Source organism: Carya illinoinensis, chromosome 5 (assembly GCF_018687715.1).
Source record: "Carya illinoinensis cultivar Pawnee chromosome 5, C.illinoinensisPawnee_v1, whole genome shotgun sequence".
Classification (NCBI taxonomy): domain Eukaryota; kingdom Viridiplantae; phylum Streptophyta; class Magnoliopsida; order Fagales; family Juglandaceae; genus Carya; species Carya illinoinensis.
The window spans coordinates 45,617,625-45,633,713 of NC_056756.1; the positions used below are offsets into that span (position 1 = coordinate 45,617,625).

At 35.1% G+C, this 16,089-nt stretch overlaps 1 protein-coding gene across 1 annotated transcript; it reads left to right on the forward strand.

The window, feature by feature from the left end:
- The first annotated feature begins 15,188 nt into the window (after positions 1–15,188).
- Positions 15,189–16,007, forward strand: LOC122311824. Its single transcript, XM_043126540.1, has one exon. The coding sequence runs from the start codon at positions 15,505–15,507 to the stop codon at positions 15,736–15,738; it is 234 nt and encodes a 77-aa protein (XP_042982474.1). The 5' UTR covers positions 15,189–15,504; the 3' UTR covers positions 15,739–16,007.
- The last annotated feature ends 82 nt before the right edge of the window (positions 16,008–16,089 follow it).

Genomic DNA, 16,089 nt, shown 5'->3' on the forward strand with positions numbered 1-16,089 from the left:
TACTTTGTGTAACTGAAAACATTTGTCTCAAATTAATAAAGCAGCAACTATTCTCTAAAGTTCAAACGTGATTGGATTTATAAATTTATTGTACGAACCTTTTTCTTTTATCAATCTTGTCTGAACTTATTTTAACAGTTTTCTGCAATTTTTATGTGGATTGTTATTGAATGAAGCGTATTTCATAATACAAATAACCTTTTCAACAACCTCAACCGTACGTTGTTCCATTTTTGCTAGATGTCTGATAGCCTCTCGATGTTCACAAGAGATTTCAATAATCTTCGTTGGATTCCTTGTACGAAAATGAACATCAACTATATATATGTAGGATTTTGAATTGGGCATCGATCATGTGCATCAAGCTTTTTGCCCATGTCAAAGCCATACCTTTCTTGTAATGAGTTTCTTAGCTACAAAGCTTAGAACCACAACATACCTTATATATATATATATGCGCTCAATAGAGCTTGAGAGGCTACAGTTTCGAGAAATAATTCAAGCATATTCATATATAGTAAGATCGAACATATTGTCATGGCAAAAACCAGCTTCTCATCTCATTCAGAATATCAAACGCAATCGTGGCTTGGAGTGTTTGGTCACGGAAGAACTATGCATGACAACCTTGGAGGAGGAAAAGGTAATCTTCTCCTTGTTGCTCGATCCATATTCCAAGGGAAATATATATTAGTATAAACTGCTTCATGCATGGAAGATTGTGCTTCTCATCGAGTTGGGTCGATTTTGCAGTTCCTGACATACTTCTGTGGAAGAACAAGAAATTATCCGCTGCAATCCTGATTGGGTTGTGATGAGTGTGCGAAAATGCACTCTATATACTTTATTATTGGACTAAAATATTAAAATGTGAATAGAAATCATAGGAATTAATGTGTATTCTTAAATTGAATTTCTATTTATGTTGGGATACTCCTAAGCAGTTTTTTTTATGTCTAATTTCACAGTTTATAAAAGAGCAAGTCAAGCCCAGCCAAATTCAAAGGAGGACATTCATGGGGTTTGAGAGCAATTTTAAAGAAAAGAAAAAGAAAAAAATCACAAAATGAAACCACAAGAAGTCCAAGTCCGAAATTCGCTATGAGACAGTCTGGATATACTTTAGTCTTTTGACTGTATCTTTTTACTCATATATCGGATTGATGCGATTCTTGATGCATTGGAAATCTATCTTAAAGGGCTATAACTTTGTCTCTAATAAGGATTTTCGAACTCCTGAAGGCTGTACGTGGCTGCCAAGATAAGTCCTAAAATTTAGGCGATTTTTTTATGCGAAAATCAAGAGAACATTAGGGTTTCTTTCTTACCCTATATAAGCAGATCATTAGCACGAAATGGAGGGGAGGAAGAGGCACAAGAGGCAGATCTGAAGAGAGGAGAAAATCACTTCCATGGCCACCGTTCGCTTCAGTTTTCTCTGGAGATTTTTGTTGTCCATTATATTTATGGGTAACTAAATTCTCAAGTAGGGTTAGAGATGAACTTGCACATTAGATGGTATTTCTAATTTATTCTTAATTCATGTATTTGATTTTCAATTACTAAAACTCTTTTGTTTTATCATTCTCAATTCATCGTTGATGTTTTCTTCTCCGAATAATCATAGAATTTATTGTGTTTATGGATTCAATCATGCTTTTTCTATTGAATGGATTAGTTCTTTGATTATGTTTGGATCAATTATTTATCTATATTGATTTAGTTTTTTGCTGCAATATCGCTTCCTGAGTATATTGTCGTCATTGGATTTTATCAATAGGGGTAGTAATTCACGTTTTTTAAAAGTGGTGAATGTTTTTTCAAAGGGTTACATTTGATTTAAGTCTGGTTTATAAATCTATACCTTCCGATTGGGAATTGCGGGAATTGAGTTCCTAATTGAGTTATCCAATGAATTAAGAATAATTAAAATACCAGATTTGTGCAAGGGATTCCCGACGCTCTACTGTTTGTTAAATTTGAGTACTTTTTCTGTTACTCACTTTGCTTCACTTGAATTTACATTTAAAATTAATCTTTGTTCTCTATTACTTATTTAATATTTTTTCTTTAGTTTCTTTGTTCCTCTTGCTATTCTTTTAATTTGTCTCCCTGTGGAATCAACACCCCAAAGCTGTGCTACAACTACCGCGTTATTCTTTGGGCGTAATCAAATTTTGGCGCCGTTGCCGGGGAGACAGTAGAAGAATTGTGAGATATTTTTTCTTTTCAACAGTTTGTAAAGGCGGTAACTTCGTTCCCTATTTTAGCTTGCTGCATCTTTTTTTTATTTTCTTTTTCTTTTTGTAGTTTTTTTTTTAGTGTTGGGTTTTTCTCTACCTTGCATGCACAGGTATAGAGACGCATTGGGTCGGTTTGCTTGTAGACCTGTGTTAGAGTCAGAGTTTAATTTTTCTGATCATTTGTTTGATAATTCTTCTAATTTTGAGAAAATGAGTGAACATGAAGATCAACCCACTAGGACCCTTCAGGATTACCTCCACCCTACACGCACAGCCACACCATCATGCATCATGTTTCCAGCTAATATTCGCTAATTGGATTTTAAAATAGGGGTGATACAGTTACTCCCTACTTTTCATGGCTTGAAAAATGAAAATCCATATGTGCACATTAGGGAGTTTGAGGAAGTAGTTGCGACTTTTCATAGTCAAAATGCAATTGATGACATTGTGAGACTTAAGTTCTTTCCTTTCTCTTTGAAGGATAGAGCTAAGAGTTGGCTATACTCTTTGAGACCACGATCTATTGGGTCATGGAATGAGATGACTCAGGTCTTTTTTAAAAAATACTTTCCCCAACATAAGACCAATGCTTTAAAAAGGCAAATCTGCACCTTTGTACAAAAGGACAGTGAGACTTTGTATCAGTCTTGGGAGAGATTTAAGGAGCTATTGAGTATGTGTCCTCACCATGGGTATGAGAATTGGCACTTAGTGAGCTATTTTTATGAGGGACTTACACCTAGAGAGCGTCAATTTGTGGAGATGATGTGTAATGGTGAGTTCTTACAGAAAGATCCTGATGAGGCCATAGAATACCTTAATGAGCTTGCTGAAAAAGCTTACACTTGGACTGGACCTAGTGCTATTGAGAGCACAAATAGGTCACGACCTGCAGGAAACCTAAATGGTGGTGGAATTTACCATCTCAGGGAAGAAAATAACCTAAAGGCTAAGGTTGAGATGCTCACTAGGGAGCTAGAGGTGTTGAAGAATAAAGACTTAAAGCCAACACACGTGGCTAATCATGCAGAGTCTTTTGGATGATGTTTTGTGTGTGGTGGGGTAGATCACCTTGCCCAAGAGTGACCCACATTTGCTGAGATGAGAGGGATGTATGAGGAACAATGTAATGCCTTAGGTATGTACATGAAGCCTGTTGCACCTTTTTCTGATACCTACAATCCTGGGTGGCGTAATCACCCCAATTTTAGCTGGAAGTCTGAAAACCAGCCGCCTGCACAACCCCCTAGATCATATCCTGCACCATATCATGCACCTTCATCTTCTAGGAGTCCTTTAGAAGACACTTTGCATACTTTTATTGAGGCACAGAGTAAAACTAATCAAAAGTTTGAATCTTTGATTATGCAAGTTGTTGAAGAAAACAAAGAGATAAAGAGTCATATATCCAAGATAATGAGCTCCTTGAGTGTGAATGAGCGTGGCAAGTTTCCTTCTCAAGCTCAATCCGCACCCCAAGGTCAGCATATGGCACAAAAAAATTTAAAAGAAGTTCATGCCATTATGACAAGAAGTGGTAAGTCCTTACACATCCCAACAACTGATAAGCAAGAGGATGTTGAAGAGGAACAAAGCAATGATAGCACCGAGTTCCCCAAGGATGCCGAGGTAATCAAGAGTCCAGTTAAAGTACCATTTCCTCAAGCTTTAAAATCTGGTATGCGAACTTTGGATCCTAGTAATGAAATCTTGGAGAACCTCAGGCAGGTAAAGATTAACCTTCCTCTTTTGCATGTTATTAAACAAGTTCTCACTTATGCAAAAGTTCTTAAAGATTTGTGTACAGTTAAGAGGAAGCACCATGTTAAGAAGACAACATTTCTGACAGAGCAAGTTAGTGCTCTAATTGAGCAGCGAATTCCTCCTAAGTATAAGGATCCTGGTTGTCCAACCATTGCATGTAATATTGGGAATCATGAGTTTGGGCAAGCCTTGCTAGATCTAGGAGCTAGTGTTAATTTGATGTCTTATTCCATTTATTTGCAGCTTGGTTTGGGTGAAATTAAGCCTACTTCTGTCGTGCTTCAGTTGGCTGATCGTTCAATTAAGAAACCGAGGGGGATAGTTGAGGATGTTTTGATCCAAATTGACAAGTTTTATTATCCTGTTGATTTCTTAATTTTGGACACTCAATCAGTTGTTGAGTCTAACTCTAAAGTTCCTCTCATATTAGGTAGACATTTCCTTGCTACGGCTAATGCACTTATAAATTACAGGAATGGGTTGATGAAGTTATCTTTTGGAAACATGACCATGGAGGTCAACATTTTCCATATTGAGAAGCAGCCAACAGATGACGAGTGCCACCAAACGTATATGATTGCTGCACTCATAGACAAGGGAGTTCACACAACTCATGATTTTGATCCCCTTGAATATTCCCTTGTGAATTCTGAGTTTAATACATCTGTTAGTGATTCATCTGATGTTATGGATATTTGTGCTGTTTTTGATAAAACTCAGGATTATGGCACACAGGTTTGGCAACAGAAATTTGAGGAGTTGCCTAAGAAATGTGGAAAACAGATTCCTGTAAGTATGAAAGCACCAAGAGTTAAATTGAAATCTTTGCCTAAGTCTAAAGTCTATAAGGTTAAAATGAAAGCGTTTCATGATAAAAAATATTCTTAGGAAGAGGTTTAAACCTAATGACCGAATATGCTTATATGATTTTGGATCTCACAAGCACAAAGGAAAACTTCGGTTTAGGTGGACTGACCCATTTCTAGTGAAAAATATTTTTGTAAATGGGGTGGTAGAAATAGCAGATCTTAATGATGGTTGGATCTTTAAAGTAAATGGTCAACGCCTTAAAATATTAATTGATAGGCAAGTTCCGGAAGTGGAAGACATTCCACTTGTAGATCCAGTCTATCAACCTTGACCACACCACCAAGGTATGTGTTTCTTTATTTATTTTGTTTTGTTTTGTTTTGTTTTTGTTTTTTCTTATTTTTTTTCTTTTCCTTTTTGTTTGCTGTTATTTTCTTTGTTTTTGATTGCAGGATAGTTTCATTTCGTCATTTCAGATTACCATCTTTGGTGTTTAGGGAGCTACCCACATCACTCATCAGGTGTATTCTACCATTTTCAGTTACTCCCCATTCAGTTTTGATTCTTAAACATTAAGGACAATGTTTCATTTAAGTTGGGGGGTGGTGGTGCAAATTCAGTTTTTAAAATGCTTGTTGGAACTCTGTGGCATATTTTCATGTGTCAATTTTTTTAATTTGCATCACATGTGCATCATTTTCACATGTGTACTCATTCTCATTCATAGCCATCTTCGTGAATTCACCAAACCCACCAGATCATTTTTTTGCTGAAACATTCACAGAATCCTTAATGCACTTATCCAAGTTTTGTGGTAAGATGGTGGTTTGACACATGTAGTTAGAGAACTCTTTTGCCTAAGTTTTCATGTGAGTTTGGAGAGGATTGAGAGCATACAAATGCAATAAATTGTGATAAGCGTTCATTGATCTGTTGAATTGGGCACTTCTTTTGAGAATATCATTACATGGTTTGTGGTACAATGGTGGATATACTTGGGATATGACGAAGGTCAACTTAGGATTAACGTTTGAGCCTTTCAAGCTATCATTTCCATCATAGACCCCTAGTAGCCAACTTTGAGCCAATAAACACTTGTAGCTTTTTCTTTTCATATGCCCATATCATCCATGCCTCTCCACATTGGAGTATAACCTATACACAGATTTTCTTACCCTTTTTACTTCCAAGTGTATACGAGGTGTGGAATTTGTATTTTCTTTCTTTTATTTTATCATTTTCAATTAAAAAAAGAAGAAGAAGAAGAAGACGACGGAAAAAAAGAAAAGAGTACAAGTTGCAAAGTGTTCAATTGAGTGAGCTCCAAAAAAAAAAAAGTTGGTATAGATGGAAAGAATACAAAAGTGGCATGTGTTTGTCCATCAAATTGTTGAAAAAAAAAAGAGGAAGAAGAAGGAAAAGCATTATTATTTGATGATCTGAAAAGTTGGAGAGTATATCAAGTGAGAAGTGTGGTCTATTGAGATATTTAATAAAATTCCATTTGTATGTACTTGGAAGTTTTTGAATCCCTTTCATCCTTTTTTTTTCATATAACCCCAAAACCAAGCCACATTACAACCTTTTGTGTTGACCATTCTGATCCTAAATAAGCTATTGAAAAGATTGATGGAAGTCTCATTTGTTAGTGTTCCTATCATAAGATCAATGTTTGTTTGTTGCTTGTACATAATTGCCTAATTTTCCATGAGAGTGTATATACACCCATTGTCAACTCCATAGAGAGAGCCCTTACACGAAACACTATTATACCCGTGAGTTATGGAGTTGAACCTTTTGCTTAAGATGTTCTTGATGTTGCATGTGTCAAGGTTAGTGGTACGATGGTTATGGCTTGGAGAACACACACACACTCTGTGGATTGCTATAGGTGGATTGATCTTGATGGGTTATTGGATTCCTTAAATTGTTTTGATATGTGAATTTGGAAAGTGTGACTTAATGGCCTTTATGTGTGATTTTCTTTGGTCTCTTTCGTTGTTTTGACATGAAAATTGTTAGGGACTAGCAAGGAGTAAGTTGGGGGGTGTGATGAGTGTGCGAAAGTGCACCCTATATACCCTATTATTGGACTAAAATACTAAAATGTGAATAGAAATCATAGGAATAAATGTGTATTCTTAAATTGAATTTCTATTTATGTTGGCATACTCCTAAGCAGTTTTTTTTATGTCTAATTTCAGAGTTTATAAAAGAGCAAGTCAAGCCCAGCCAAATTCAAAGGAGGACATTCATGGGGTTTGAGAGCAATTTTGAAGAAAAGAAAAAGAAAAAAAATCACAAAATGAAACCACAAGAAGTCCAAGTCCGAAATTCGCTAGGAGACAGTCTGGATATACTTTAGTCTTTTGACTTTATCTTTTTACTCATATATCGGATTGATTCGATTCTTGATGCATTAGAAAGCTATCTTAAAGGGCTATAACTCTGTCTCTAATAAGGATTTCCAAATTCGAACTCATGAAGGCTGTACGTGGCTGCCTAGATAAGTCCTAAAATTTAGGCGATTTTTTTATGCGGAAATCAAGAGGACATTAGGGTTTCTTTCTTACCCTATATAAGCATATCATTAGCACGAAATGGAGGGGAGGAAGAGGCACAAGAGGCAGATCTGAAGAGAGGAGAAAATCACTTCCATGGCCACCGTTTGCTTCAGTTTTCTCTGGAGATTTTTGTTGTCCATTATATTTATGGGTAACTAAATTCTCAAGTAGGGTTAGGGATGAACTTGCACATTAGATGGTATTTCTAATTTATTCTTAATTCATGTATTTGATTTTCAATTGCTAAAACTCTTTTGTTTTATCATTCTCAATTCATCGTTGATGTTTTCTTCTCTGAATAATCATAGAATTTATTGTGTTTATGGATTCAGTCATGCTTTTTCTATTGAATGGATTAGTTCTTTGATTATGTTTGGATCAATTATTTATCTATATTGATTTAGTTTTTTACTGCAATATCGCTTCCTGAGTATATTTTCGTCATTGGATTTTATCAATAGGGGTAGTAATTCACGTTTTTTAAAAGTGGTTAATGCTTTTTCAAAGGGTTACATTTGATTTAAGTCTGGTTTATAAATATATACCTTCCGATTGGGAATTGCAGGAATTGAGTTCCTAATTGAGTTATCCAATGAATTAAGAATAATTAAAATACCAGATTTGTGCAAGGGATTCCTAACGCTCTACTATTTGTTAAATTTGAGTACTTTTTCTGTTAATCACTTTACTTCACTTGAATTTACATTTAAAATTAATCTTTGTTCTCTATTACTTATTTAATATTTTTTCTTTAGTTTCTTTGATCCTCTTGCTATTCTTTTAATTTGTCTCCCTGTGGAATCGACACCCCAAAGCTGTGCTACAACTACTGCGTTATTCTTTGGGCGTAATCAGGTTGACATCGATATGGTTACTTTTTGAAGTTGTGGAGTGCCAGTTCATTACTTTTCTGTCACATAATGATCCCTGCAATGACTCTTATTTTCGTCTGGTCTAAGGTTGCAGGAGTACTGATCGATTGGTAATCACTGAAATTATTAGTTCCCAATATCCATGATTTTAGCCTTTCAGAATCTACATGCAGATTCTACTTCGCAAAAGTTAATTGGTTCTTGTTCAGATTCTTTGAGATTTCAACTGGGAAAGATTTGAAAAGCTTCTTTGTGGTATATAAATCTGTGTTCCCTGCATAACTCCGTTTGACAGATCACTATTCTCTGAAGTTGATAGTTTGACATGCTAATTGGGTTCTTGAAAATACAGGCAATCTCTTGTCTTTGGATATTGTCAGTTATTGGAGCCTATTTCAGCTCTTTGAATCTTCTATACCTTGGTAACATTTCTAGACCTCAATCTCTCACATATGTTTTATGTTTTCCTTTCTGTTTGAGCCAGCTTGTATAACGGCTGGTTATGTGTTTCTCTTGGTTGTTGTGAAGTCTTCCTCTGCATGCAAATACTACCTGTTTTGTACAAGAAATATGAAAGGGAGGTGGATTATCTTGCTACCAAAGGCAGACAAGGCGTGAAGATTTGGTACAGGAAGTTTGATTCCAAGGTTCTTACCAAGATTCCAAGGGGACCAGTAAAACAGAGGAAATTCCAATAAGTATTGAAGTTGTGGGAATGAAAATAAGTTGTTTTAATATGAGTGTGACTAAATCATATTTGTGTACAAGACTACAAGTTCATGTGATTCAAGGTCAACAAAAAATCACAGTTGTATAGATTCACTATCTCCTGCATTTACGACATAAATAAATGATAAACCAATTATACTTAGCGACTTCTTCTATTTGCAAATCGGTACATAGAGCACATTATCCACGTCACTTACATTGAAAATTTTGATTTATAATATTCAAATTTTAAAATTTCTCTTTCAAATCAAATTATGTCATATAAGTTTTTTATTAAGTTTGTTATCCATACCAATTTGTAAATAGAATTTTTTATCATATAAATGGTGTTGGCTCTAGCATTTAAGGGAGTTCATTATGTTTTTCATAACTTTACATTAAACTATAGTTTGTTTGATTTGCATTTGTTGGTCCTACTGTTTGTAGGAAATTAGAGAACAAAATGTGTGACCAGAAAAATTAACAAAAAATTTCATTAATTGATAAACAACCACCTCTCAGCTTTTTTATATTTTCAAAACCTGTTTGGCTATGAGGAAAACAAAAGGGAAGTTTCGGCGGCAGCCAAACAGAGCATAAGACTAAATATGCAAACGAGAGGCACTTACTCAGAGCTTGCTCCACTGAGAATCTTCTGGACACGTCCTTGCAGAGCATCCTTCTGAGAAAATCTTTTGTCATCGGGGACACCGACTGGAAAAATTAAGTCCAAAATCTAAGATTGGCCCGCATCTGATTTAAGCATTTAAAGTAAGGATGTATTGGCCCCAAAACTTCTTTTCCAAAAATTAAAATAATGGCCCCAAAATTTCTTTTTCATAGATGATCATAAATGCATTCAAAGCTGTGAACAACAAGCAAGAAATGATAGACCCGATGAACCAGATCTGGAAACAGGTTCGAAGCTGTGAACAACAAGAAAGAAATGATAGACCCAATAAACCAGATTTGGGCGCAAGGTGGAGCAACAACAGAGGGGAGCATTAATGGAAGGTCGACGACAAACGGAGGAAAGGTTATGAGCGGTTTCTCAAGTTTCTCTTTCACCTCTTTCGCTGTCTTCATTCTTAGAGCTGGGTTTCGGTTTCACCTGATAAATGTTGGGTTGGAAGATGTCGAATAGGGCTATACAAAATACTAAAAAACCGACCGAAATCGACTCAGACCGGCCGCCGGAGATCAGAACCGGCCGGAACAGGAGTAGAACCGGTCGGCGCACGATGGAATTTATTCAAAACCGATATCCAGCGATTCGGTCCCGGTTTGAACCTAGGCCTGACTGCTGAACCGATCGATGGTTTAAATGCTTTTTTTTTTAATTATACATATATGAAACGAAGTCATTTCACTTAAAGAAGTGAAATAACTTCGTTTTAGAACATAGTATTTGAAAAAAAAATATAAAAAGAATGGCGCCGTTTTAACTCTAGGGTTAACACGGCCCATTCTTCTTCTTCTTCCTCACTTTTTTTTTTGCTTTCAGGGTTGCCGAATGCCGCCACCTCTGGCCTCCTCGCTCTCTCTCTCTCTCTCTGCGCACGCAGCCACGCAGGGCCACCTCCGTCGCCAACTCCTTCTCTCTCTAATCTCACAGTTCGTCATCTCTCTCTCTCTCTCTCAAAAATTTCAGTCCGCGGCTTCAGCCTTCATCACGCTCTCTCTCTCTCTCACGACGCATGCAGCCACTGAAGACGCCGATGAACCGATTGGAGTTATGCCGAGACCGAGGACGACGGTTTCCTCCCCATTCACCGGCCGGTTTTCAGTCAAGATGTGCATCATTTAAGGGTATCAGTGTGGTTTCGGTTTTGGACAAAAAACCGCACCAATACGTCAATTTTCACCTCTAATGTCGAACTCGTAGTTGAGTTCAACCTGACTTTATTCGGGTTGGGTGGATCGGATCTTACGGACGGACGAGCTACGGGCTTATTTTGTAAACATGTCCCAAAGATTAAGACATTGAAATATGATCTCTATGCCACGTAAAAATAAGAGAAATGATATTTGCAGCGGTGGAATGTGCAAGTGTTATACACTATTTCTGGAAAAAGTGAGTAAATACGAGATTCACATAAAAAAATTTATTTTTTAACAATGAATTTCACTTTTTTTCAAAACGATTGTGCTGTACTTACGCACTCCACGATTATATATAATATTACTCGAAAAATCTTTCACAACACGTGTATATATAAGCAAGACCTTCCCCTTCTCCGTTCTTGAACGACCACTAACCATATAAGGAAAATCAAAATGGTTTTGCATAAACTGTACAACCACCTTTTTGGCAAAACAATCTGCAATTTTATATGCGACTCGACTATGTTGTCAAATGTTTTGCCATGTCAAATTGGTTGAATCTATCATCTTCGCAAGGATAGTAATATCATGGCTATTAATTGAATGGCATAATCAAAAGTCTTAGGCCTCGTTTGGGAATATATATCATTTTATCTCATATCAAAATTTCATTCTCAAACATTACTCAAATATAAACACTTTTCAATTTCAAATATTCAACTTTTTTTTTATCTAATGATTATCTAATCATTACAATTTTCCAAAACTTTCTGTTGCCCAGATGACTAATACAAGAGGGGGGTGAATTGAGTTGTATTAAAAAATAATAATAATTATAAATCAAATATATAATATAAAATATAAACAAAATATGAAATAGCAAAAAATATAAAGAGTAAGGATAAGAGAGAAACAAACTCAGTATGTTAACGAGGTTCGGCCCCACTGCCTACGTTCTCGCCTCAAGCTACCCCTTGAGGATTCCCGAATTCACTATTCAATCTCCTTCAGGTGGAGATAGAAACCTATTACACCTTTGAACAACACCGCTACAAATGATCCGTGTAAAACACCCTCTACACTTGCAATCACCTTACACGTGGTGATTCAACTATTCCCCGTGTAGAATACTTTCTACACGCACAAGGGTTATACACATCATTTTTCTGATACAAGAGCTGATAATGGGTAGGTTATCAGAAAACACTCCTCAATGAGTGAAATAAAAACAATACAGCGCAAACTATATCTCTCAAAATGAACAAGAATTAAGGCTCAATGCTTAGAGAAGAGAGAATGAAAGCTTTCAATGAATATTGTATGCTCTAGATGTTGTGAATGTGAAGCTCTCAAATGATCTATTTATAGGCATATGAGACTTCATATTCAAATTTAAAAAGATTTACATATCAAAGACAACATCATTCACTTTTTCAAAAAATTCAAATAAAAGGTTCTTCTTTTTCAATTGTCAAAGACAACATCATTCATTTTTAAAAAACTTCAAACCTAATCTTTTACTTTTGGCATATGACAAAAGGAGTACACTTTACTTTTCAAAAAATTCAAATCTAATCTTTTACTTTTTGCATATGACAAAAGGAGCACACTTTACTTTTCAAATATTTCAAACAAAAACATCTACCTTTTGTATAAGTCAAAAAAAGCATCAATCACTTTTGAAAATATTCAAATAAAACATGTACATGTGAAAGATGACAATCAATCATCTTTAATATTTTCAAAGTTCAACCCTTTAATCAAGGTATGCACATGTGAAAGATGACAATCAATCATCTTTCAAAATTTTCAAATTTAATTTTCAAAATATTCATGCACATGTGGAAAATGTATTTTAATGCTTTATGATAAAATATTAATTTTGAGCCTTAATCCTAATTTTGAATTTTTAAGAGATTTACAACATTACTCTATGACTTTAATGTGAACTTGTTCCCTTCTTGCTCATGCTTGTTTTCTTGATGTGTTTGACTCCATTGTGTAGACAACTTGAGTTTGAGACTCCTTTATTCTTTGAATTCATTTGTTATCATCAAAATCCATGTGTAGATATATAATTACACAAAACTTGAAATCTTGAGTTCAACACTTTCAAACAAAACACAAAAAATAATTTAACTTTTTCAGATTTCAAAACAAAAAGTATATTCAAACAATATTTTAACTTTATAAGATTTTGTATTCAACTTTTTTTCTCTTATTTTCCAAAACTTAATAAATTATCTTAACTCAAACCATTTCACTTCTATTCACAAACCATTTCATTATTATTTACAAACTATTTCACTACTATTTACTAATTACTCAACTCATCTCATTCTCCAAACGAGGCCTTAATATAAGTAATGTTATTCATTATCTTTAATGGAATTTACTAGTAGATTACGGTATTTCAGAAAAATGGAAGCTCAAGATTTACGAGTGATGCAAGATTTAAATTGCCCAATTGTGCCAGTGTGTATGAAAGTGCCGAGGTTGATAAAATGGACGGCACCAGATATAAGTATGTTAAAGCTGAATGTGCATGGTGGGTCTTGTGGTAATCCAGGGATGTCGGGTGGTGGAGGTGTTATTCAGAATTCACAGGAAAGAGTCTTGACCGGATTTGTTCATTTTTATGGCCAAGCGACAAACAAAATTGTGGAGTGTCGTGCTTTACTGGATGGGTTACGGCTGTGTCATTCGCTTGGGTTGAAGGATTTTTCGATGAAGTCCGACTCTACTATAGTGGCTGGATGGTTGACTTCAGGTATTTGCAAATATTGGTATTTATGGGATTTCTGGAAGGAAGTAAAGATGCTTGTCAGTTTGCTCCAGGCTTGGGTTTGACACAATTTTAGAAAAGCTAATATAGTTGCGGATTTTTTGGCTAAAGAAAGGGCGAAATGACGGATTGTAGATTTTCTGGAGGAAAATTATGTGCAAAACAAACTTTGGAGTTTAGTTTGCTTGGATAAATTGGAGATTCCTTTATTCATTCTTGAAAAATGGTTGTTCATCCGCCTCAGTGAGGCTATTTATAATAAGAGGCTTTAACCTCGTTTTTAATAATAATAATAATAATAATAATAATAATAATAATAATAAAATAATAAAATTCATTATCCTTTTTTTTATTTTTTTAAGAAAATTAGTAACATCTTGATTAAAACTTCAACCATGAAATTACAAGACTTGTCTTTAACAATAAGGGATGAGATCTCCTTAGGCCCCTCCTCTAACCATACAGTTTCTATCTGCCTTAATAGCCAGTTTGACAAGAGGATGAGCCACCCCATTGCTTTCACGATAAGTAAATGCAGTGGTCCATGAGGTGTGAGCAGATAGGAAGAACTTTATATCCACAATCTTAGAATTAATAGCATCCAATACAGACTTTGCATCCTCTTCAAGAATAACCTGCCAAATTATAGATAATGAAAGGATGGTCATAAAAGAGATGATAAAAGATGAATGATTAACCCTCAAAGATTTGCTTGTTGAATTTATGTATGTCATATTGAGTTCTTATACCTTCTTTATTATTGTTTTATCATTCAGATATTTTTTTTTACTCTTTGAATTTAAATTAAAAATTTCAGAATATGACATTCTAGTATAATTTAAAAGAAAATAAATTCAATCAACTAGTGTAATCATGTAATTTAATTTTATAAAAATTGAAATTTTTTTATTATTTGAGTTTAAAAATATTATTTTTTTATTAGTGTAACCCACTATGCAAGAAGAAGAAAAAAAAAAAACTATTAGGTAGTAAAGCAGATTAAAAGAGATATCATTACTCTAAACCAATATGTCGATATGCCAACATATATGGAAGTTAATGATAAAAAAAAAGTCAATCAAAATTTGAGGCAACTAGTCAACTGCCAAACTTGCTATAAACTTTATTGTAAAGATTTGACTAATTTTATATAACTAGTGATGCATTGTCAATGTAATAAACATCAATTTAATTTGTTTTTAATTTTTAATTTTAATTCATTAAACCAATTAGATTAGATATATAAGAGAAATTTTATTTATAATCTTGAGTGAGAGACTGCGTGTGCGCAGTCCCATTGATGAATATAAGTAAAAGGAAAAAAATATTATTTTAAAAAAAAATACTATTAAATTTTAAAATTTTTTTAAACATAATTATATAGATTTGTATAAGCAGTCTCCATTTATATTTAGATTAACTCTATTTATAAACATAACATGTCAAACTTACTATATCATTTAAAATTCATATTATTTATAAACTGTATTTAGATCGAAAAAATTATAGTGCATCTCCACATATGATTAATTGGTGAAAATTTGCAAAGATTCCGGATCTTTTGTGAGGAAAGAGGCCCCTCTTTTCTTTCCCGTTTACATTACTTTCTTTTTATGTCACTTTTCCCGTCAACAAAGCGGCTTGAAAGGGATAAGGTCTGGGCCTGGAGTCTGGACACACTACGGTTTTTCTAGTCAATGTTTCTGTACTCGTGTACATTTGTCTCTGAACGGCCCACAGAATTGAAACGCGGTGCAATTTGATTCCTAGCTTGCCCGAGAAGACCAACTGTTTGATAAATTTATATAGTGTACTATTCAACGGATTATAGCCTTGTCCTCGTTTATATTAGTGTCCTTCACCCGAGAGTACATAGAATTGCTAGCAATTTCAACAGACAAAACAGAGTTCGTGAGAGAGATTGAACGTAGATGGTGAGGGAATGGAAGGAAGCAGCACGAGGGGATGGAAGCAGCAACAATGAAAGCTTAAGCAGCAGCAGTGCAGTTTTGATCTTCTGGGGTGCGTTGGTCATGATTTCTCTTATTACAGCTATCATCTTTGCCTGCGCAGATGGTGCATCCAAAGAAAAAGACTCTGCAACCCCCACCGATACCAATGGCACAGTTTGTGCTGCCGGCTGTGGTGGAGGCTGCGGTGGTTGATTACTCTTTCCCATCATCACTCTCTGCATCGATCATAAGAGGCACGAGAATGAGATTCAGAAGTATCACTGATATGATATCTGTTGCCAAGCATTGCTTCCTTTTTGTTTTGAAGTTATTCATGTTAGAGCTATTGTTAGTTTCTTCTAGGGGTGTGCATCCGGATCCGGGTATCCGGCCATAACCGGATCCGGATCCGGAGTTCAAAATCTGGGCGGTTATCCGCCCGGATTGAACCCGGACTTAATCTGGGCGGATATCCGGATTTTTTTGATTTTTTTGTTTTTAATCCCGGATATCCGGGTTATACCCGGATTCAATCCGGGTTTTGATAAAAAAAAAAATTCTAAA